The 22,244-nt window shown below is 31.1% G+C and overlaps 2 protein-coding genes across 9 annotated transcripts in view; one reads left to right on the top strand and one right to left on the bottom strand.

The window, feature by feature from the left end:
* Positions 1-6,555, top strand: part of LOC108740012 (alpha-tocopherol transfer protein-like) — a 19,372-nt gene extending 12,817 nt beyond the window's left edge. For all 7 annotated transcript variants that reach the window (XM_025975391.1, XM_025975390.1, XM_025975389.1 and 4 more), the window contains 5 exons: positions 1,989-2,083; positions 2,140-2,293; positions 3,482-3,675; positions 4,831-5,092; positions 6,439-6,555. In XM_025975391.1, the coding sequence (XP_025831176.1) occupies positions 1,989-2,083; positions 2,140-2,293; positions 3,482-3,675; positions 4,831-5,092; positions 6,439-6,470 (737 nt within the window). In that variant the 3' untranslated portion in view covers positions 6,471-6,555. The remainder of the gene's footprint in view (positions 1-1,988; positions 2,084-2,139; positions 2,294-3,481; positions 3,676-4,830; positions 5,093-6,438) is intronic.
* Positions 6,556-8,473: 1,918 nt separating this feature from the next.
* On the bottom strand, positions 8,474-22,031 carry LOC108740018 (alpha-tocopherol transfer protein). 2 transcript variants are annotated; one of them, XM_025975388.1, is made up of 8 exons: positions 21,628-22,031; positions 16,087-16,271; positions 13,829-13,929; positions 13,348-13,501; positions 13,082-13,275; positions 11,398-11,508; positions 9,646-9,796; positions 8,474-8,803 (listed from the first exon to the last, which is right to left on the bottom strand). In XM_025975388.1, the coding sequence occupies exons 2-8, from the start codon at positions 16,265-16,267 to the stop codon at positions 8,754-8,756; spliced, it is 942 nt and encodes a 313-aa protein (XP_025831173.1). In that variant the 5' UTR covers positions 16,268-16,271; positions 21,628-22,031; the 3' UTR covers positions 8,474-8,753. The 2 variants fall into 2 exon arrangements, with proteins under 2 accessions (XP_025831173.1, XP_025831172.1); XM_025975387.1 differs by lacking the exon at positions 21,628-22,031 and adding an exon at positions 16,553-17,416.
* Between the last annotated feature and the right edge of the window lie 213 nt (positions 22,032-22,244).

The following is a 22,244-nucleotide window of genomic DNA, read 5'->3' as shown; positions in this document are numbered from 1 at the left end:
TCACATTTAGTGGAATCATACATATTAAATACATTATATTTATTATAATTATTAGCGTCGATTTTATTTTGTACATTTTAGACATTTGACTATCATAAAAGTCGTTTTTCTTACTAGAAGTTGAACGTAACAGACCTGTTCGCAAAAGTAATAACAATTTAGACGCCGTTTTATTTCGCTTAACTAAACCTTTTCTATGTTTTATGTAAATTACACCAACATTAACGTAAACAGTGGAGGGTACACGTATCTATATGCTAATTATTATATAAGCTGAATCATTGTAGACATTGAACACAAAATTGACCACTACTGTTGGCTCCTTGTAGAGTTTAGAGATTCTTGTTGTGTTTTTATAGGGCACGCGTCTCTATAACTACTTATGTGGAATTCCGAAAAATGTTTTATTAGTAAATATAAGCAGGTTGATTTACAAAAGTAATATCTTGACATTTTACTATACCATAAAAAAAAATTTTGGTTACGCGCTACAATGTATTTTTCTGAAGAAGAGTATTTACCTAGATAATATTTAATATTGCGTTAGACAAATAAGGATATCGAATTTTTGATACTGATCTATAAAATAAATATATAAAACCTATAAAAACAAATACTTGATTGTGTTTATTACAGTAAAAACTAATGATTCATATTTTCTGTGATTTAGTTTTAGCAGTTTTATACTTACATACCAAAAGAATTTTTAAAATGTATCTTTAATAATGGTTGGTATAATACCGTAATCATAAGATAAACATAGTTTATAATCCGTTTCTTTTCATGAGCCTTAACGAACATCAATGAAGCAGACTAGTTTGATTGATAGCAGATTTGCTAATCATAAAAATCTAAAGCAGTTACTTATCACCTAATAAATTGTCGAAATGGTGGAATTTTTTATCTTCTTTTGTGAGTTTTGAGTAAAATTAATATCACAAATTCAAACCAATATAACTACAACATCTGGAATCAGTTTGAGGTGTTCAAGTTAATTTAACAAGTTACAGTCATATTAACTGCATCTGTGCTTGATTGCATTGAAAATGCTATTTGATGAAGTAATAAATTAAGTAAAATTATGAAGTTACAGTAGTATATGCCAACCATCATCAGCTTCAACCAAACCAAAAAGTTTGAAAACAAAAAAAAGCGGTCATGTTTTTTTTTATTTTTGCGAAATACGTTATTAATATCTTCTCAAATTAATGTTATAAGATTCAAAGTCGAAGGTTGACAACGAATTTTTAATGCTTCAATATTTCATAACATTTATGCGTTCTGTTATGTTTTTTGCACAAAAACGTTGCGATTTTAAAGTCAATCTATGATCAGATAATAAATATAGGTAATTATTTTCGTCTTTAAAATATTTCTAAAGGTAAAATTAATGGTTAACACTCATTTTCAAGCATCGTTGAATTTGTCCGTGACATTAAAAACTTGTATTCTTTTTAAATGCAGTGACTTTGAACTGAATATGTGCACCAACGTATGAGTAGAACGTTCTCAGTACTCAGCTTTAGATAGACATAAAATGATAAAACTTTTACTCAACATGGATCTATAATGAACAAAGAACTCTTTTATAATTAAGAAGATAATATTATTAAAATAAATGTAAACAAAATTTTTGGAAGAACTTTTAAAACAATTTATTCCTAGAATTTTATATCATAACACATTTGTAAGCACCCGGTTAAGATCGAATTATCGTAAAATAGTTTTTTCAGTATGATTTATTAGCAATAAGTGTTATGTAACAATAATAATTTGAATGCTTTTATATTTGGTTGTAAATGTTTAATATTTGTTTCGTAATCTGAAATTCTGAAAAATATTGTATTTTATGAATTATTCATTTACCAAATGCGTCGAATCAACATCTCACCATTATAAAAATATTACAAAAAATCGTAGAAATAAATATAACAGGAATGCTAATGCCTTAATTGCAATTTATTTATTTGTAAAATTCGTTTTTTCAGAGGACAAGGAATTAAAAGTTCCTTACGATAACGATGCGTGGCTTGTAAGATTCCTTCGTCCTTGTAAATTCTACCCTAAAAGTGCATACGACTTGGTAAGAAAATTTTAGGTAAATTTTGCCATTTTTTTTGTTAATCCTTTTTTTTATAGATAAAAAGATATTACGCTTTCAAAGTTAAGCATTCCGATGTCTACAACGATTTGTTGCCAAGCAGGGAAACGAACATTTTTGAACAAAATATTCTCACAGTTCAGCCCAACAGGGATCAATTCGGCAGGAGGATATTAGTAATAGAATTAGGAAGTGAGTATACAATTCAGTACCTAAATAAGAAACTCAATTTTAATTTGTAGTACGTAGTATTTTGGTACCTTATGTATTATATACATGACATGCCTTAATTATCCGAAAAAGCCAAAAAAGAAAAGAAATTTCAGCCATTAAAAATAAAAATTTACGGAAAATTTGAATGATTTCTTTTCTGATGATAATTGGTAAAACATGTGTCAGTATTTTTCCCTAATTATTCAAATTTTATTTCATTTTCACTTTGGGTATTTTATACTAATTATAAACAAACTTCCCTAACTCGAACCAGTTATGTTAGGGTTAGAGAAAATTTGAGTAAAGAAAATTTTCTGTTTTAGCGTCAAACTTTTTATTCTTTGTTTCGAAGACAGCGATTACACGTATATTACTGCTGAAAAGCCATTAATCCCGCTAATAACCCTTACAATTCGGGATCATGATTTCAAACAATATAAGTACTTCGTTTGCGTAAAAACTCAAGCCATTAATTATCTCCGTCGCCGGTTTTTTCGAAGAAGATTAAAAGAAATTCAAATTAAAGAGACGATTTATAATGTACAATCTTCAGTTAAAGAATCCAAGTAAAAGAAATGAAGAAATTTAAGTTAATGAGTTTGAAATAAATTTAAAACAATATGTATGCCAAGGGAAGACAGAAAAGATTTCGTGTTCGATTGTATATGACAATGAGAAGCCGTTGAACTTCAACATCAAATTTCCCTAAAAAAACAAATTAAGGTTATTATTTGTCTTTTGATTATAATCACTCATAATATCTGTCGTTTTATATATATAATAATGGAAGTGCAGTTGTACATTAACCACTTATAACAAAGAAGCAGGCACCCAAAGGTTCACACTGCTTCTGAAGGCTCTTAAAAATTTGAAGGCCTCAAATATAATTATTTATAATTTAAGAGTCTTTATATGCGTCGACACGTTGCGCTGTTTGTGTGGATCGTCTGTGTCCTTAGACTTTGCAATAAATATTTAGCCATTGCACTTGTAAATGTCGCAATTTCGTTGCTGTAGATCTCATATGTATTCAAATACGTTTTATGATTATGCTGATTTTTTAACTTTCTAAAGCAATTTATTTTTACAATTACATGTTGAAATGTACGAAGCGCCTTGTGGGACGCAGTAAAAATAAAATAAAATAATTGTTTCCGTTTTCTTTAGAAAAATGGAATCATAAAAAATGTACTTTGGACGAGGTGTTTAAGGGCTGTGTATTATTTTTGGAAGCTGCCATGTTGGAACCTGCAACACAGGTGGCTGGGGCTGTGGTTATTTTTGATATGGATGGACTCACCCTTCAACAAACGTGGCAGTTTACACCACCTTTTGCCAAGAGAATAGTAGACTGGCTCCAAGTAAGTTTAGTTAATTTACAATTGAAAACTAAAATTTTAATTTCCCTAAATCAATATAATTAATTTGTTCTTAAAAATAATAAATTTACATCATTAAGAAAATTTTAATAGTGGTTAATATTTAATATTAATGTGAAANGCTTTACTGATGATCCACCGAACTAATGCGACCTGGTTGTGGCATTGACGCGTAAAGCCAAAGGTCCCGGGTTCGGTTCCTGGCGAGAATAAGACAGCAGCATCAATTTTTCCTCATTAATTTGTAGTGGATAAAAATTAAATGAATTTTCACATTAGTATTATAATAAATTAATTTTTTTAGGCATTTACTGATAGAAATTTTGTGTGGTAAAAGTACCTACATATATGATAAGTTAAAAAATATGTTCGTGGTTTTTAATGGTCGTCACATTAGGTAGTAGGTTAATGATGATAATTATCAACATGTTTTATAACAGATTCATTAAATGGTAGTTTCCATTTAACCTGAGTCTATTAAATGTACTCTGTTGAAATTAAAATAATTGATTGGAGCGCGATAAAGACTGTTTTTATTTTCTTTCGTGAGAGGCTATTCTTTTGGTGTCAGTTGCTTTAATAGCAAAAAAGGTCAACAGTCCATCGGAAGCTGCTTTTGATGAACATGCACTTCTGTTCCACTTTCTTAAACAAAAAGGTCATTGTAAACAAGTTTACTCGGTGCAAGGTAAACAAATTTTAAAATAAAGAATTCGGCCTTTGTTAAGGTATTAATCATGTCAATTTTTGCCATTCGATGTCAACCTGAATTAAAAACCGAATGAACGATGTGGTTGTGCAACTTGCAATTATGTGTATTACGAACATTTTAATTTCATTCTAATTACTGATTATGCAACCTATAGGAGAGTAATTACTGACCATGAGTGATAGGTACTGAACAGGTTCATTTGCAATGTGCATTTTTTTATTTTATTACTTTAGGTTTTTTTTTTTAAATTTTATTCGATCAAAATCTTGGTATGGAGTGCAATAAAAATGAAAAAAAAATTTTTAATTAAAAATCAATGCAATATATTATAATGTCAATACATTCGGTCTTCACACTTTACCACACTCAAACGAAATAAGTATAGTAAATACCGTACATTTAAATTAAAAATTGCACCCTTTCAGGACAGTGTACCCCTTCGAATAAAGAATATTCACATCGTCAACCAGCCCTATGTGTTTAACATGGTATTTGCCCTATTTAAACCATTTTTACGAGAAAAGCTAAAGAGTCGTATTATATTCCATGGCACTGACCGTAAATCATTGCACAAGCATATGGCACCGAAATGCTTACCAGAATGCTATGGTGGGACCTTGGAAATTCCACGAATTGATGGAAAACAATGGTTGGAGCTTTTATTGTTGTGTGACCAAGAATTTAAAGGTAGGTCATGTCCTTTTTTAAATGTTTTATTGTTAGATATGTATGTAAATTACGAATGGTTTTGCATTAATAGGTACCTATCTAGTGTATGTTGATAGGAAACAAACATTCCGAAAGCCGATAGCACATAATATTTTTTTAGTTATGTATTATATTGCAATTTATTTAATTAAAATGAAGATTAAAATATTTAATTAGTTAGACAGCACACTCTTTACTCGCATCAGTTACCTCTTAGTGTTGAAGATTTCTTTTCATTTGATCGGATTTGCTAATTATTTTAATTGTTACTTTATTCATTAGTCATCTGCCCAACGATTTAAGGAAATTTTATTCTTGAGTGGCATTTTTTTTTAAACAGTTTTATATGATACTATCGCGTATACTTATCACATACAGTGCTACTATTAATTGTCAATTTAAGGTAAATGTTAAGTGTCTCTTAGTTACACACTTAAATGGTTTTATACTATGAATATTGCTGCACCAGCTTGACACGGAAAATTTTCAGCCCGCTCTAGTTTGCTAAGGATATCTAAATTTTTACCCGTAATTTCTGCGAAGAATAGTATTGAAAAAATATTCATAAACATTCTGTAAATAGACTATCCATTCCATAAACATTCTGTAAATAGACTATCAACGTGATAACCAAATAGCACTATAAGGAAAAAATATGATGCAATATTTTTTAATGGCGCGCTAAAGTAGGTTGATTTTCGTGAAAATTATTCATTTTCTACATCGTGTTTCATGTGCATATAACACATACAAGAAGCAAATTAAGTTTTCGACCTAAAATTTTTATATCGCTGCATAATATATTTAAATATTTAGTTGCTTCTGCCTTGTGCTATATACTTAATACGACATACGAAGAAATGTTTGTAGAAGTTCATAATTTTGAAGAAAATTATGTGTCTATTGACCTAATTCAAAATTATTACATCATTTTTTTTTCCTTGTAATGGTATTTTGTTAAGGTTATTTACTTGCAGATTTTAATGTATAAAATAAATCCATATTTTGCCAATATAATTTTTAAATTAAATTATTTTATGGCGGAAATTGGACCTTACTGATATTGAATCTTTTCGGAAATATTTTCAATTAAAAAGTACCTTTAAACTGGCCCATAGTCATAATATAGGTACCATGTGATCTAGAAAACTAAATATTTAATTTCAATATCTTATCACGAAATGGTTGTGGCAGACTGACTCCCTTTTCGCTAATTAATCATAACCATTATAACTGATTAGATTTCCAAAAGGATTTTCTTTTTTAAGTAACACGAAGATTCGATTCATTATTTCAATAATTTTTAAACAATTCTTTTCTTTTAGCAATCAATTCGTACGGTTACAAGAAGAATTAGCTATGAACAAAGCGCACGAAGAAATGAATAAGTTAATGGTGCTCAAGCAACGTTATGCACAATTTATCTTTATAAACAAAAAAAATAAAATAGCCAATTACTTGTCGAAGTACATTTAAGGTAACACATGCTTCATGTGTTTTTATCAGATAATATACCTTTTGTTAACGAGTATCTCGTTTTAACAGCAACATAATAACTAAAATATTTCTATCAGTTTGATTATTTAGTTAATATCCTAAGAAATTTGGCCAGCGCATAGTATTTCCTATTATTTCTAGTGAACAGTTTGTACTTAAACTAAGAAATTATGGTAGATTATTATTTTAAATATGCTAGTGGTTTATATTTTGCAATTTTAATATTACTTGTTATTTAATTATTTAATTTGTATAATAAATCAAAAGTTGCAATCAAATTTTAAATACTATTACCTACTAATGTTGGTTATTATAGATATACATGTAGTATTTAAGCTAGAGGCTTATATTTTTGTAAATGAATTAGTGAAAGGATAAAGGGATATGTTGTTGATATTTTTGTACTTTTAATAAATTCTTTATTTTAATATTTTGAATTTTATTAACGTCATTTTTTTCAACAATTTTTACTGCGATTTATAGGCACTATTTTTATGTAGGCTATTCAACATTTTCTGGGATTTTAAAACTCATTAATCTATTTTCTTCGATCTTAATCGTAATTAGGTGACAACACATAATTTCGGGCATATTTTCTGCTACCTGTGCTCCACGAAAAATCAGTCTGGAATTCTAGTTGGATAATCATTTAAATTACTTAATAAATGCTCCAATTGTTTGGAACACTGCAGATTATTTTGCAAATGGTGTCAATATCTTATCATGTTCTCGATATCTTATCTTTATCCATGTTTCATATTTCTAATTCACCTAGTAGATTAAAAATTTTATTTAGTTGTTAGAAAGGAGTATTTGTGTAGGTCGCAGATACATGTACCGTTTTTCCAAATCTTTTACTAAAGCTCTCACATTTAGTGGAATCGGTTCAGGTTTACGTTAGTTTTAAGGGTGAACGTTACCCCCTGGGATAGTTTCGGATACTAAGTACCTGGTCCGAAGCTTAAGCGATTGCTTACACTACACACGCAGTGTATCGCTAGCCTCGGATATTAGTGCCAGATACCTGAGCGATCCTAATACTGTCTAAAGCTCTCCGAAGTCTTTTCGTTTATTAAAAAAGAGTGCGGGACGACTGGCCACACAATTCAAGCGACTAAAACACGCGCCATAAAGATATATATTTTTGTGAAAAGGTCTGTTCTTGTAGGTGTTATGCATATGTAGTGATGATTGTAAGATAGTAAAATAAAAGGTATATGTATCTATATGTATAGAAAATTTGAAAACATTGAAAAGGTTCATCGTGGCATTGTCCACACGTAATTAAAAGAAAGTTATTATATTGAGGAAAATTATCGAATGAGGCATTGGGAAACCCTAGGATATCCGTCTTCACTAAGGTTCAGCCCTAGAAAGTTGGTGGGCTTCTAACGTTCAAATTTAGTGATTAATTTCTGCGAAGGGTTGATGAAATGGTATCGTAGGTTGTGTATCTTTCTAACAAATTGCAATCGTTCAACCATATTTTGCAATATAAATGTACTGAAAGGATATTATATTGGTCTACCGTTCAAAAATTTCTGTAGAACGAACAGATTTTATCTAATAGGTTTGTATATTCACTTGCACTGAATATAAGAAAAGAAATAAGACACCATGTAATACTTACGATTGGTAGTTTTATAAAAATTATTTTTTCTCAGCTGCTGTGTTACTGCAAAAAAAAGTATTAAAAACAAATCAAATTAGCAAATATAAAAATTAATATTAAATGTATTTCCTTCAGTTCTCTTTGAACAATGAGACTATTAACATTGAAACATCTTTTACATGTATACATCAATCAAAATGGAATATAATATGGTGTAAGTAAAATTAAATTTGATTATTAATAGATGTATATCTACTTACTATGTATTTATTTACAGCGCCTTCTAAAAATATTTATACAAAATAGTTACTTATTGTTTTTCCATCCCTTTCCCAGTAATTACAAAAGCAACAGGTACATATGTAAAAAATTATTTCTATACCGTAAAAACCTACATTATTTCATTTTAACTCGAAAATATTTAACTGTATCATTCTATAGAAATTTTATTTACATCCTTGTATCTACTATAATACAATTTTATAACTAATAATTACTTTGTATTTGTATTTTGGCGTCTGTCCTTTAAATTCATATCTTTTTGTCATTATGTCCTTTATTGTATCCATATGAGTTAGCCACTGAAACATAGTTTACACGATTTAGTTAAAATATTCTGTTAAATATTCAGTTTACTTCAGAAAAGGGCTCGTGTAATCTAACACCTATGCATTTTGAGAATGAGCTGTTCATAAATTACCAATTTAACAATTTTGACTAGCTTCTGTCCGCTTAGGCATCAGGACCATAACGTCTAATATTACCCTTCCTCCCTTTCCCATCTGTTACGTAATGCGTGCATTGTAAAAATCGATTCTCGCTATACGTTCCGTATTCACTCCGTAAATGTTCCGTACATTCTATACACACCGAGCGGCATGGCCTAGAGGTTTAGATCATTGCTTTGCATTCGGGAGGACGCCGGTTCGATTCCGGGTCCGTCTGCCTTGGTCCAAGTTTTTCTGTGGTTTCCTCGGATCACTTAGGCAAACGCTGGGGCAGTAATATTCCACAGATAATCTTTCATTCTCTTCTGTCTTCATTTCGTCCGTCTCAACTTTCTCACCCGAACCACCACCCACCCATTCCCACGATTCCTGAAAGCAGGCTGAAGAGGGCCTTCCGGCGTAGTCCGGAGAGACTGCCCGCCCACCAACATTACTGGTTGGTGGGAATGAAACACCCAAATGTTTTTTTTTTCTATACACAACTATTGGACTGAAACGGTTACATCACGCAAAACTTGACCCCCCATAGAACTGGAACCCCTTTGCCCGAAACAGGATTAAATAATTTACGAACAGCCCCAAAGCCAAAAACATGTTATAAACATTTGTAAAATCCTATTTGTAAGTAGTGTTTCCAGTAAATTACACCTTTAAAAGTTTGGAACTTAAAAATTGTCTATTTTCTAAATACGTACGCGCAAAATCCTCTTTGTATAAGCACAATAATTCGGCCAACAGGTGTCCAGGAAATTCCATTATTGCCATTTCTCCGCCGTAATAATCTGGTAAACTTTTTGCAGGAAGAATTCCAGTAAAATTGTTCCAGTTGGTCCCATGAAAATGAATCTATAAGTTTTTGAATATACTCTTTGCAGAAGGTTTAAAAATATTTCGATACGGAAATAAAAAATTGTTCAGTCCATCAAGAGTATACACAAAAGAATATGCTAGATTTTGTAGATTGTATAATTTTATAGTATGGAACAATAGGGTAATTTTAGGTTAAGCTATTTAAAAACCCATAAGGATTAATAACAATGACATACGTGCGTTTGTTAATTATTTTTGATATCCATAGCAATGAAGTTAGCAAAATTTAAACCAAATGGAGATTGTCATTCATTTTTGTATATGCCTACAGGAATTTTCAGCGAGGATTATTACGCAAGTCAGTACGAAATAGAAATAATTATTTCGTATTAAGAAGAAACATTGATTCTAGTAATTGGAGCATGAAAGTTCACTTCTCTGTTTGTTAGCCATATAACATTCCGTTTTCAAAAGCGAGCTACTGGTTACTCAACGTGTATACAAATATACATATGTATGTAGTAATTAATTCATTCACATTATATTTTTTCATTTAGATGTTTCCGTGTTCTTTTATCTTTTATTAAAGCTAAATTACATACGTCCTAGCCAAGCAAGTCCTAGTAAATTATGTGCATACCCGGGATTTTAATGATTTTTCAAACTTTCATAAACAAATTAAATATGATTCCAATACTCTCACCATCATCAAAAAGTTTCAGCCTGAAGATGATTGAACAGGCACCAAAGTGGAGGTGCGTTATCTTCAGAAAATATATACATGTTTTGAAAACTAGAGGAACTACCGGCGAACAGAGTCTAATCTAGGTCTACAACTGCCCCTTTTAACTCCCGCTTTTGCTTCTATGTCTCTAACCAGTCTTTCAACCCTTAATTCCCGAGGAAGTTTCTTACCAACCCATCGCGTCCACCACACTATAGCACTTTTTATTTATATAGCGTACCCTGTTCTCCTATTTTTTTTTTTTAGTATATTTCCTGTCCTGCGGATAAATCCTCTAAACATTCTTTCCACCTATTCCACTTTTTATTATTTTCTAGCAACTATTTTATTATTTTGATTTTACTGTACCTACCATATTTCCGTTAAAATCCTTTTAATTAGATTATAAGTCTCATTAATATCAACACCCTAAATGCAAAGTTGAGAATATGGTCTAGAAATAAGATGGCTTTATTATAGATTCTGAACGTTAAGTCCTTTTAGTCTTACTTTACTGTACAAACAAAAGTTTAAAAGTAAAAAAGGAAATGTATCAATAATTACTCAAGATGATTACTGAATTCGAGATTGAAAATTTTGAGGTGTATTGATTGCCGGCGGTGTTTTCTAATAATTATAAAGATTGTTCATGGTTAGTAGTAAAGATAAATCTACATTTTTAATCTATACATCTAACATGAAATTTTCTTTAATTTTAAAAAAAAATGTTTATAAATAATTAACCAAATGAGTTTATTATCACCTGATAGTAAAATTGTCTTTTAATTGCTTTCGGTCTGTTAATAGTCCCCAAATGATTCCTTTAAACCAAGCGTCGCAATTATAATAGACAGTTATAAAGTTTACTCATATAAATAACACTCAATATTGATATTAAAATTCTGTAACTTACCCTCTTTCGTAATTTTTCCCTTATAAATGGCTTAAATATTCTGTAAAGCATGTTGAAAATGTAAGGCTGATTAACTACATGTATCCCTTTTAATCTGACTGGAGTACATTCCTGAAAGAATCCGTATTAATTCTTGGAAATATTACCGCAAAAACTTCCAAAATATTTTTTAAGTTTACGTATTGATATATCGATATGCAACAAAGACATAAATGGGGACCTATGTTTTCTCAATTACTGTTAACGAAATATTGATTTTCAAAAATAATTGCATTGTAAATAACTGCAAGGTTAATGTGTAATTTGTATGTATGCACTAAAAACAAATAGATGTAGGTTCCGTGACAATCTTATGTATTACGTATTTTAATAGGTCCATAACAAAAATTTTCCGTTGTTAAACAACTAGGGTAAAGTCTACAACAATTTTGTTTAAGAACATTAAATATTTATAAAGACAATTATCAAATTGGCCGTAGTTCACGTAAAAGATTAAAGAATTAGTTGTACAAAAACTTGCTTGAATGGCTTTGAAACAAAAGTATAATAGAGAAATAATGGTTTAGTAATTTAATCCATAAATTGTAATTCCTCAATGCTGGATTGTATAAACAAGTATAAAAAATAAAATACTTACTACTTAAATCAATCTATTAAGTGTAAAATTAATTCCATTTAATTTAAAAGTTACCAATTACTTGAGTGTTTTGTAAAATATCGATACCATCAATGTGGCCATTATCAAAAGTATCATGCTACCAACTTAAGCACTATGCAAATTACAATTTATAATCTATTTGAAATGAGCATGGAGAAAATGGTTTCTAATTCTCTGGTTGTTCATTAAACTTTTAATTAATTAATTAAATTTGTGATGCTATTTATTTTTAAGTCAAATAGGTACCTGGAGCAATAGACATTAGAACTAGCAAACACTTAAACAGCATTAAAAAGGTTGATAAAAAACTGCTTGTTCAGACCACTGTATGCCAAAACATTATCACTATCATAATCTAGTCATAATTCAGTCAATTTAATGATTGATTAGAAACTTATTCCCCTTTATTCATTCAAAATAGATTATAAATTTTGATTTGTACAGTATTTAAGTTAGTAATAAAATAATTTAGTCTATAAATTCAGAATTTCAGTCTTTAGTATACATTAGTTCCCACAACGTTTGCAGTAACATTCTTCTTTCTAGTTATGTAATAACTGAGTTATTTTATTTAAAGATACTAAAGCGCTATCCTATTTGTAAGTATTACATCAAATCGTTAAAAAATACTCAAAAGTGTATTGAAGTGGTGTTATGAGAAGGTACTGCAGGCGGATGGTGAAATAGTTCATGGAAATGATTGGAAACGAGATATTTAGAAGGAGCTAGGGAGGCAATAGTAAAGACTAAGACGAAGACTGTTACAGTCTTGATATTGGTCTTGGCCTTACTGATATAGTCTCGGTTTTGGTCTTGGTATTAGATCTGGTCTTGGTCTCCTGAGAATAAAGACTAGGAAGGACCAGATTTGATTGTTGGTCGCAAACAGTTAGGGATGAGGGATACTTAAGTGTCAGAGAAATTCGAAGATTGACTAAGGACGGGATGGAGTGGTGGTGCCTTTCCAAGTAATCTAGTCTTCAGTCCAACGACCTTATGACGGTGTTGATAATAATTTTTTCTTACCTGTACCCAATCTAGAACCATCTTAGCGAAGTAGGGTGTAAACTGATATACATGATTTAAAGATAATCCGATCATATCTAACACAACATGCACGCCTCCAACTTGAGTTCTTGGTTCGATCATTGCTATTTCTAATGCCATCATCACTGACCTAAATAAGTCCTGTAACGTAACGTTTTTAACTTTCCATTTTTCTGCAACATACAAGAAAATACTTGTTTTATGACACTGACGATGGAAAGGGAAAACGCGCCACAAAAACTCACCTCCTGCGTTTATCACCATTATCCTTGATCCTTGTTGTGTTCTTGTTGGTAAAAATTGGATAACATTATCTTTGAAAACATGAGCAACTTTATCGGGTAGTAAATCTGTACAATATTTTGGATTTTTCGTACGAAACTTATAGTGCTTTTGGATCTAAATAATAATTCATTAAAATAATAAAAGGTCTACCAACTTTAATAAACTTAATGTACCTATTTGTATTAAACCGATGATGTAATACAAAGAATGGAAATGAAGAAACTCATTAAACATATTTTCTAATATTTACACATGCATTAATAGTGTAGCACAATAAAAAATTACTTTTTAATGTTGAATTTTGCAACTCAAGCGTAAAGGTACTTAAAGACTATTACAGATTATTTAATAAATAGAAATGTTATTTAACATAGCGAAAAGAAACGTAGAACTGAAACTTTATTCGAATGTTTGCATTAAACGAAAATAGTTGTTTCTTACCAATTTTAACGTACTGTCGGGGTAAAATTTGCAAGGTCTTAGAAATTTAACTAAAAAATTGTCATCTTCGAAAGGTATGAATAGACCCTTTTCTTTTTCATCTGTAAAAGGCAAAAATAGACGAAATTAGAAGTGTTACTTTCGGGAATTACGAGTAAAATTATAAGCAGTTATATATCTCTTTGAGAAGATGCCTGAGCGAAAGCAGTTACATCGACAGCCCAAAAACACTTCAGTATACCTACAAAATAGTGGCGGCGAGAACTATAATCAATTAGTAAAGTGACGAGTGTAGATGAAAGCATCTAATGTAAATGACGAGAGAATATGATTATTTGTTCGCAACTGTTTAATGATGTAATAGTCAATAGAGACGCATGCATTATTCAACCACAACGTTGAGAAGATAATTAAATCAACAGAGTGAATGCCTAGATGTAGGAAAATTCTGCTGCTAATGTCCTTAATAATATCTTGTAATATTCGAGAATACACAGTTTATTCTATCCATACTAAATCTCAGATCTCCAAGTCCTTTCTAATTATATTATTTTGATAAGAAAAAACATATACAACATAGGATACCATAAAATGTTTTTGAGTTTACGGGAGTGTATTAGTACCTTTCTGATGTCATAACTAACTGATTTAGAACATTTTGCCAAACTAATACCGTCACTATAACTTTATTAATTAAGTGTACGTAAACTTTTATCTACGTATGTTTGCCATACAATCACTGTATCGTATGTCAAAGATGTAACAAAAAGTAGGAATCGGTCGTCTTTATCTCTTTGCATTTAAAATTAGGAGAGAAATTCTGAGATTGATTAGTACAGATTAAAAAGCAATGGCAATTTTCAATTTATGTGAAACGAAAGCATTCCCGACATAATTATTCAATGCTGTTCAAAGCGTATTCATAGTAATAGTGAATAGGATTAAGTCTAATATACTCAAATTGAGAAGCTTAAAAAGCTCACTTCTTATATATGTAGGCTTATAAGTAATTAGTTTGCTACTACACATATATTAGACTTAGATACCAACAACAAGGAAAATAAATCAAAGAGGATTATGTCATAGAAGCCCTTTCTTTTTGAAGGCTAGAGGTGGATTAGAATATCGTGTATTATTGTCATTGCAAACTTTATACGATTAATAAAAGGGATTTTGTAATTCATAGTTATAAATTATAATGTTGTACCTAAATGATTTTTAGACCATGGAAATTCATCAATATTTAATTATAGACAATATATTCTAAAAACGAGATTGTGAATTACAATTTACTCGTTTAATTTAGAGAAATAGGACAAGGAGCACCTCGCTCCTTTGTAAGAGAAGAAATATCTTTACTAGTTCATTATGATTTAAATTACTAAATCTTCTATGCGACCGTTTGAATGTGAATAGCGGCGCTCGTTATGAGAAGAAATCGTGTTTACGTTAGTGAGGAATATGGATTACTCAATTTCTGGATTTTATTATTTCCGTTAGACTTAAAAAGAAACTTTCGCTATACCTACGTTTATTCTTTATTCCAATTTACCATCCAGTGATTGTAACTACTGGTAGAAAAATGTTCGACTGATTTATCTACATAATTAATAACGAAAAATGATGAACATTAATTAATCGTTAAATCATAAAACTGCAGTTAAAATCTCCTTAATTATTTTGATTATAGAAACAACTATTATTTTCAAAAAATTCGATAAAGCAACAAAGTTACATCCTCATAATTAATAAATGAAATAATAATACAATAATATTTTTTTATGTATATGTATAGATAAACTATTAAATCATCTCTTATTTTCAATAAATTCAGAATTATTTATTATCACTGCATTTATTTATTTTTGGAATAGTAGTAGGAACTCTTTTGAATTAAAAATTTAACCTTTTAGGTAGCAATATTTGCTAATATCCTGCCAGTAGGCTTAAAATACAACAAGTATTAGAATTTATTTAATTCAAGGTGATAACGTTTCAGGTAAACAAACTAAAGGATTTTGCGTTTAATTGAATTTTTAATGGTCAGAACTGCTTACTTTCTTTAGGTATTCGAACAAGCAATGTGTAATTTTTAATCTTCTATAAAAGAGAGAGTTCCTAAAGGAAGTACCTGTATTGTAATAATAACATATTAATGGCAATAAACGACTAACACTTTTCCTTTCCCATGAATTTACAATGAGCCTTAAGGGGAATAAATTACTTATAATGAGCCATCACTAAATACGACTTCTCACCTTGCAGCATCTTCTTTAGTTGTTCGAGAGCATCCTCCACCACTTCCGGCGTTTCTCTCAATTCCTTCTCGGCTTTATCTTTGAATTCATCGTCAAGCTCTTCAAGATCCAACCTCAACGCGTAATCATTAATTTTAATATAAGGTACCTTATCTTCGCCATACTCGAGACAACACGACATTTTCCTGAAAAACAATTGCGCTACTAACTTCTTCTTATCTATCTAACAATTGAAACAAAATAGGGTCGGATAACGCGCGCACGCTAAATGATTACTAAAATGACCGGTGGCTGTCCGACGATTGTTGTTTTCACTCGATCTCGATAACTGAACTGAAATGCAAGAAAGCCGGTGATAGTTGGTACTCAAAAGACTTGGGTACTTTCACCGAAGTAAACCGTACAAGAAAATCGATGCAACATAATAATACACATATGTGTTTGTAGACGGACGTAGGTACTTTACCTGTTTGGAAAACTGTTGTTCATGACATAACGGGTCTGTTTGCTCAGATTGGATTATCGCGAGCTGTTTGTACGCATGTATGCATGTATATTGTACAACAATGACCATTCGACAATAATTTGCAAACAATCGTTGCTAAGCACACGTTACAAAATCTATCACGAATTAACCATATGACCTTGTTAATATTGCTTACAAGTCCATTATTACAACGAGCAGGCTTCCTGTCTTCGTACGATTTACTATAATTATTAGTAACAGTTACCATTATTCGAATGTGTAGATCACATGACTATACATATGTATGTATGTCGAAAGCGATGAAGAGTTTTTAATCGCATGCAGTTCTCTTCTTGCTAATGCCTGTAATTTTTGTTCTTACGTATGATGGAAATTACTTATGGTGGTACTTAATAAGAATATCAATATTTTTTCATAAGGAAACCCACTGATTATTATATTTACAATGGCATATTCTAAAACACAGGAAGACGCTTTACTGGAATAATCTGAATTTCTGATTTTCGTTAATAAAACATTTCGACACTTGAAAACGGAAGTTACTTAACAGGTTTCCCTATTGAAAAATGATAGCGATCTATTGTTACTTTTGATGAATCTGGAATATTTTTGGCGCCACGACTACTGTATGAATGAAAGTTGGAACTGTGGTACAATAAATCGTAGAAAATATTGTCGTTTTTGTAAAACTAATAACAAAATCTAAAATTATAACTTGTTGGCTAATTTTGTAGTAGGTTATATACCTTCAAATACGACTAAAAAGTGTCGCATTTTGTTTTTTACTTTGAAAGCTTTTTTCGTTGTTTCTCCCACACCGAGTTATCAAAAACTTTTTCCAATAAATTACCTGGAAGTTTCTTATTCTATGTATTTCGTATTAAAAGACAATTTATCTAATTCAAGATATTAAAACTTCAAAGAAATGATGGACTCCTCAGGGTTTAATTATTTAAAATATTTAATAACTTTAATGTTTTAGTTGAGTTTTTTCATACTACATTTCCAGCAAATATTAAGAATATAATACGATGTAGACTTTATACGAGGGTGGATTGATAAGTTTCCGGCCTGACCAAGAAAAACAAGGTTTTTAAAAATTTTTTTTTTTTATTTCTCAACATAATCTCCTCCAAGGCTGATACATTTCTCATAGCGGTGTTCCAGTCTATTAATGCCATCTCTATAGACTGATTCGTCAAGCTCCTCAAAATAACCATTTACAGCTTCGATTACTTCTTCATTGTCCGCAAATCTCTTACCGCCAAGCCATTTTTTGAGATTAGGGAACAGAAAATAGTCACTCGGGGCTAGGTCTGGAGAGTAAGGAGGGTGCGGCATCAATTCAAACTTTAGATCGTTGATTTTAGCCGTCGCAACGATTGACGTGTGCGCTGGTGCGTTATCGTGATGAAACAAGATTTTTTTCTTCGCCAGATGAGGTCGTTTAATTTTCACCTCGTGGCTCAAACGTTGCAATAAGTCTGCGTAGTATTGACCAGTGATAGTATTACCCTTTGCAAGGTAATCAATGTATATAATACCTCTTGCATCCCAAAAAACAGTAGCCATAACCTTGTTCGCCGAAAAAATTGTTTTTGCCTTCTTTGGAGTTGGTTCCCCTGGTCCAATCCACTGTTTAGACTGTTCTTTGGTTTCAGGAGTGTAGTGGTGGACCCACGTTTCGTCAACGGTTACGAATCGACGCAAAAATTCGCTTGGATTACGCTTATACAATGACAAATTTGCGGTAGAAATGTTTTTTCGAATCAATTTTTGGTCGACTGTTAGCAAACGCGGCACCCATCTTGCACAGAGCTTTTCCATATGCAAATGTTGGTGCAAAATATGTTGCACACGTTCATATGACATCTTACAGGTCTCAGCTATCTCACGCACTTTCAATCTGCGGTCTCCCAGCACTATTTGATGAATTTTTTCGATCATATCTGGAGTTGTGACCTCAACGGGGCGTCCTGAGCGAGGCCCATCAGAGGTGCTCACACGACCCTTTTTAAACTCGGAAACCCACTGCTTAACGGTTGAATATGACGGGGAGGATGTCCCCAGTGTTGAGTCCATCTCTTTTTTAATTTCCTTCGGCGTTAACCCCTTCAAATAAAAGTATTTGATGACAGCACGATTTTCCTGCTTTTCCATTTTTACGAAAACCACAGAGGCGTCTTGTTCAGCGTGCTGTCAAACCTACACTAGCAAGGAGATCGGGCTGAAACTATAGCTACAAGCTATCCAAGGATGGTACTATAGAATGTCACCTCAAGGTAGGCCTAGTGGCGTCATCTCTTGGTTAGGCCGGAAACTTATCAATCCACCCTCGTACACTACTGGCGATTTGAGAACCGACTACGACGGCATAATGTATTAAAATTTTTTCAGCAAATAATAGAATAAATTTCTTAGAACCATCACGAGGTTTGGGATAGAACTCTACTGTAGTTTGAGGAAATTTTCAATATATTTTATGTGACATTGGATTGTGAACAATATAACGAAACACGAATGAAGAAATTAGTTTTTGCGCTGTTTTCCATACCGAACTAATTGAAAATAAATTTCATCTAACTAAACTTTTATTAGCTGTGAATCTATCTTATATCAATAACAATTTTTAGCATAATTTCAGTTAATAGAACAAATATTTTATTCACTAAGAGTCTTCTATGTTTACCTTGGTCGCTCCATTAATAAATTAACAAATTATTGCATGCCGAAAAGGACTGTTTATTAGTAAACAAGCAAACCGCAGAATTGTTTCTTTATTATTTAACAATTGATGCAATAGTCGTTTAGTATGTAATGAGCGTCTTGTTTCTCGTCATTATACCTGCTACGCAAACTAGGTCACTAACAATTATTGTCCGACTTTTGGACAGACGTGGTAAATGTTTAGATTAATGAAATTTGATGTAGCTTGTCTAGCGTATTACATTAAACTGATGGTCTTGAACACAATTCCGTAGTTAAAATGGAATTAGAAACAAATCCATGATCGATTTTCATTTCAGATGTACAAACAAGAATTAGGTAAATTTACTGATATTTAAAATTATGTTTGCTATTTAGCTTATACCTTCTCTAACGACAAAATCGGTTAAAAAAATAATGTTTTTATGGCAATTTTGATTTTATCGCGCAGTAATGAATTCTGAGAAAAGTAAGCACTTTTATGATTTATACCTGTTGCCTGTCGAGTTAGTTAGATAGATATTTCTATTGTTAATAATGTTTAGTAATTACGCGGGTAATTTTTCTTATTCGTTTTGCAATAATATTAAAATTTAGAACTGTTTTTCGTTAAAAGTTTTATCAGTTGAACTAAAGCAAATGCTTTCTCCTTTTAGAAACCAGAAAATAAATATTATTGTGAATTTGTAAGTGAAAGCCTGTGTTATTGTAATATGTTGCACCTATGTACGTAATAAATAAAATTACGTATTCGGATGAAAGTCATTTAAATAAAAGTTAAGTAAAATTATTACAATATTTTTCACATGTGCGTTGCTGCGAGTATAGTTGCTATTGCAAATCATAACTAGTTTTGGTATTTTTTCATATTTATGAGAGAACGAAGCCTTTGACAGAATTCCATAAGAAAAGATTCTTATTTAAAAACACAATTCTTTCTGAAATTAACTCCATAGCGAATGTGCCTGTAATCTTGGTGCTAACGACCTCGATAGGAAGATTAAATTTATTGAAATAAGATATTTGCTTTGATAAAAAAATATGCTTAAATGCGTACTAAAATTTAAAAGTATAATATGATGTTAAATTATTCAAATTGTTATCATTTCAAAAATGGATATATTTACTAAAAATAGTAAACAAAATATTAATAACAGAAACTTCTTTGTACGCTTTTCTTTTAAAAGTTTTCTCCACTTTGCTAAATAAAATAAGGGAATATACGTAACAGTTTAATTACTGTAATCTGTTTCTTGTTTACAAGCGATGCGTTGAATTCGTATGAAATGACTTTCTGTATTCCTAATATAAATTTACATAACTAGTACTTAAGTACATTAACAGGTTTTTTTAATTCTATACATTATTTTATTTATTTCATGTTTGATGTTAATTTGCTGTTATCAAATGGCATGTTTTAAAAGTGGTTCCGATAGAAAAAATGTCTTTAACTAAAGTTTTCAATTACTTTTATTTACCATCGATAACATTATGTTATGCTACTTATCTCGGTTTGTATCATTTTATTTGTTAGATAAATGGGTAAATATACAAATAAAGATAATTGAAATATCTTACAGACCCTCAAACAAATTCTAAAATTTAAGCAAGTTTACAGTCGATTTCTAAAATAATTCCTACATAAATTAGCTTTTATCAATTATTCTCTAGATGTGGGGCATTGAATGTACCTTCACCTAAGCCTGATTTGCTTTGACGGTAACAATAGCCCTAAAGATTATTTTTAATTACCAAATGAAAAGAGACAAACAAAAATTCGTTTTATAGTAGAAAAAGGAGACTGCGGTAAATAATAATTAATTAAAAAGTTAAAAACAAGACTCACCCCTAATTACTACAAAAACTTTTTAAGCGGACCCGTGCTTCGACTACTTCATACGTGGGCAGTCTCGCGTTGATAATGCCCACGTATGAAGTGGGCGAAATACGTGCCCGCTCAAAAAAAATTTGTGGTAATTAGGGGCGAGTCTTCTTTGTAATTTTTTAATCAAAAATTCGTTTTGACTTTTATTTTTGCCACTTCTTAACTTAACTTAACTTTACATCGAAAGCTCCACTCCCAAAAAAGTTCCCTTTTCTTCCACCGTTATTTTGAAAGCTCTGTTTTCATAAGATTTCAGTAAAAATTGCTTCTAAACTACGTATAAATATTTACTACACGTTTGGCGGTAACTTTAAACTTAAGTTTGAATCGACATGAACCAAATTTCAGAAAGTGATATTGTAAAATTGTAGTTTCAGAAAAATGTCGGGATCATTTTACAACCCTTCTTACAAAAGTATACGTTAGTTGAAGGTAAAATAGAACGCGCACATGTGACACATACCTGAGTACCTTATACACCAAGGGGCCGAATGGAAGCACACAGACGACTGCGACAGTAATGAAACAAAGTTAATTGTCGGACACAACGATTGCTGTTGACCACTCTTCAAACGCTGATTCACCCACTTAGATCTTCTATATATAATGTAGTTACCCAATACAGAGTACGTGGTACAATGAGGATTAAATCATTATTACGGACTTTAAATTTACTCTTGATCGATATTAGTTTTATCAACAAACAGTTTTCAAATATTTTGTACTGTTTGTTGATTGATGACAATATTTGACGAATGAAAAATGTCAACAATAGAATCTTCTTCGAGATATCTACATACATACGTATTTATTAGGTAGGTAGATACACGAATGCGTCACAGTCCTAGACTGTCTCAATTGATCGAAATTTGCTTGTCAAGTACAGCACTGCAAAATAATTGTACTAAGCAATGCTGAATTGACAGAAATGGGAACGACCGTCAATAAAACCCAATACGATGAATAATCATAAAGACTGAACATTATTAAGTCCATAAACAGATAGTAGTCTATGTACAGAGTGGCCATTAAGGATGTAATAAACAAGTACATTTATTGAGGACTGAAAAATTCAAAGAA

This window comes from Agrilus planipennis, unplaced genomic scaffold (genome assembly GCF_000699045.2).
Source record: "Agrilus planipennis isolate EAB-ADULT unplaced genomic scaffold, Apla_2.0 scaffold200, whole genome shotgun sequence".
In the NCBI taxonomy this organism is placed as follows: domain Eukaryota; kingdom Metazoa; phylum Arthropoda; class Insecta; order Coleoptera; family Buprestidae; genus Agrilus; species Agrilus planipennis.
Note: the sequence above shows the minus strand (reverse complement) of the source record. Positions and strands in the feature narration are given on the sequence as shown.

Coding starts and splice junctions, on each gene's coding strand:
- LOC108740018 (XM_025975387.1), bottom strand. CDS start 16,575: ATGAACAACAGTTTTCCAAACAG. Junction 16,272..16,552: donor AACAACAGTTTTCCAAACAG/GTAAAGTACCTA, acceptor ATTGTTTTTCAG/GAAAATGTCGTGTTGTCTCG. Junction 9,797..11,397: donor GGGAAAAATTACGAAAGAGG/GTAAGTTACAGA, acceptor AAAAACTTATAG/ATTCATTTTCATGGGACCAA.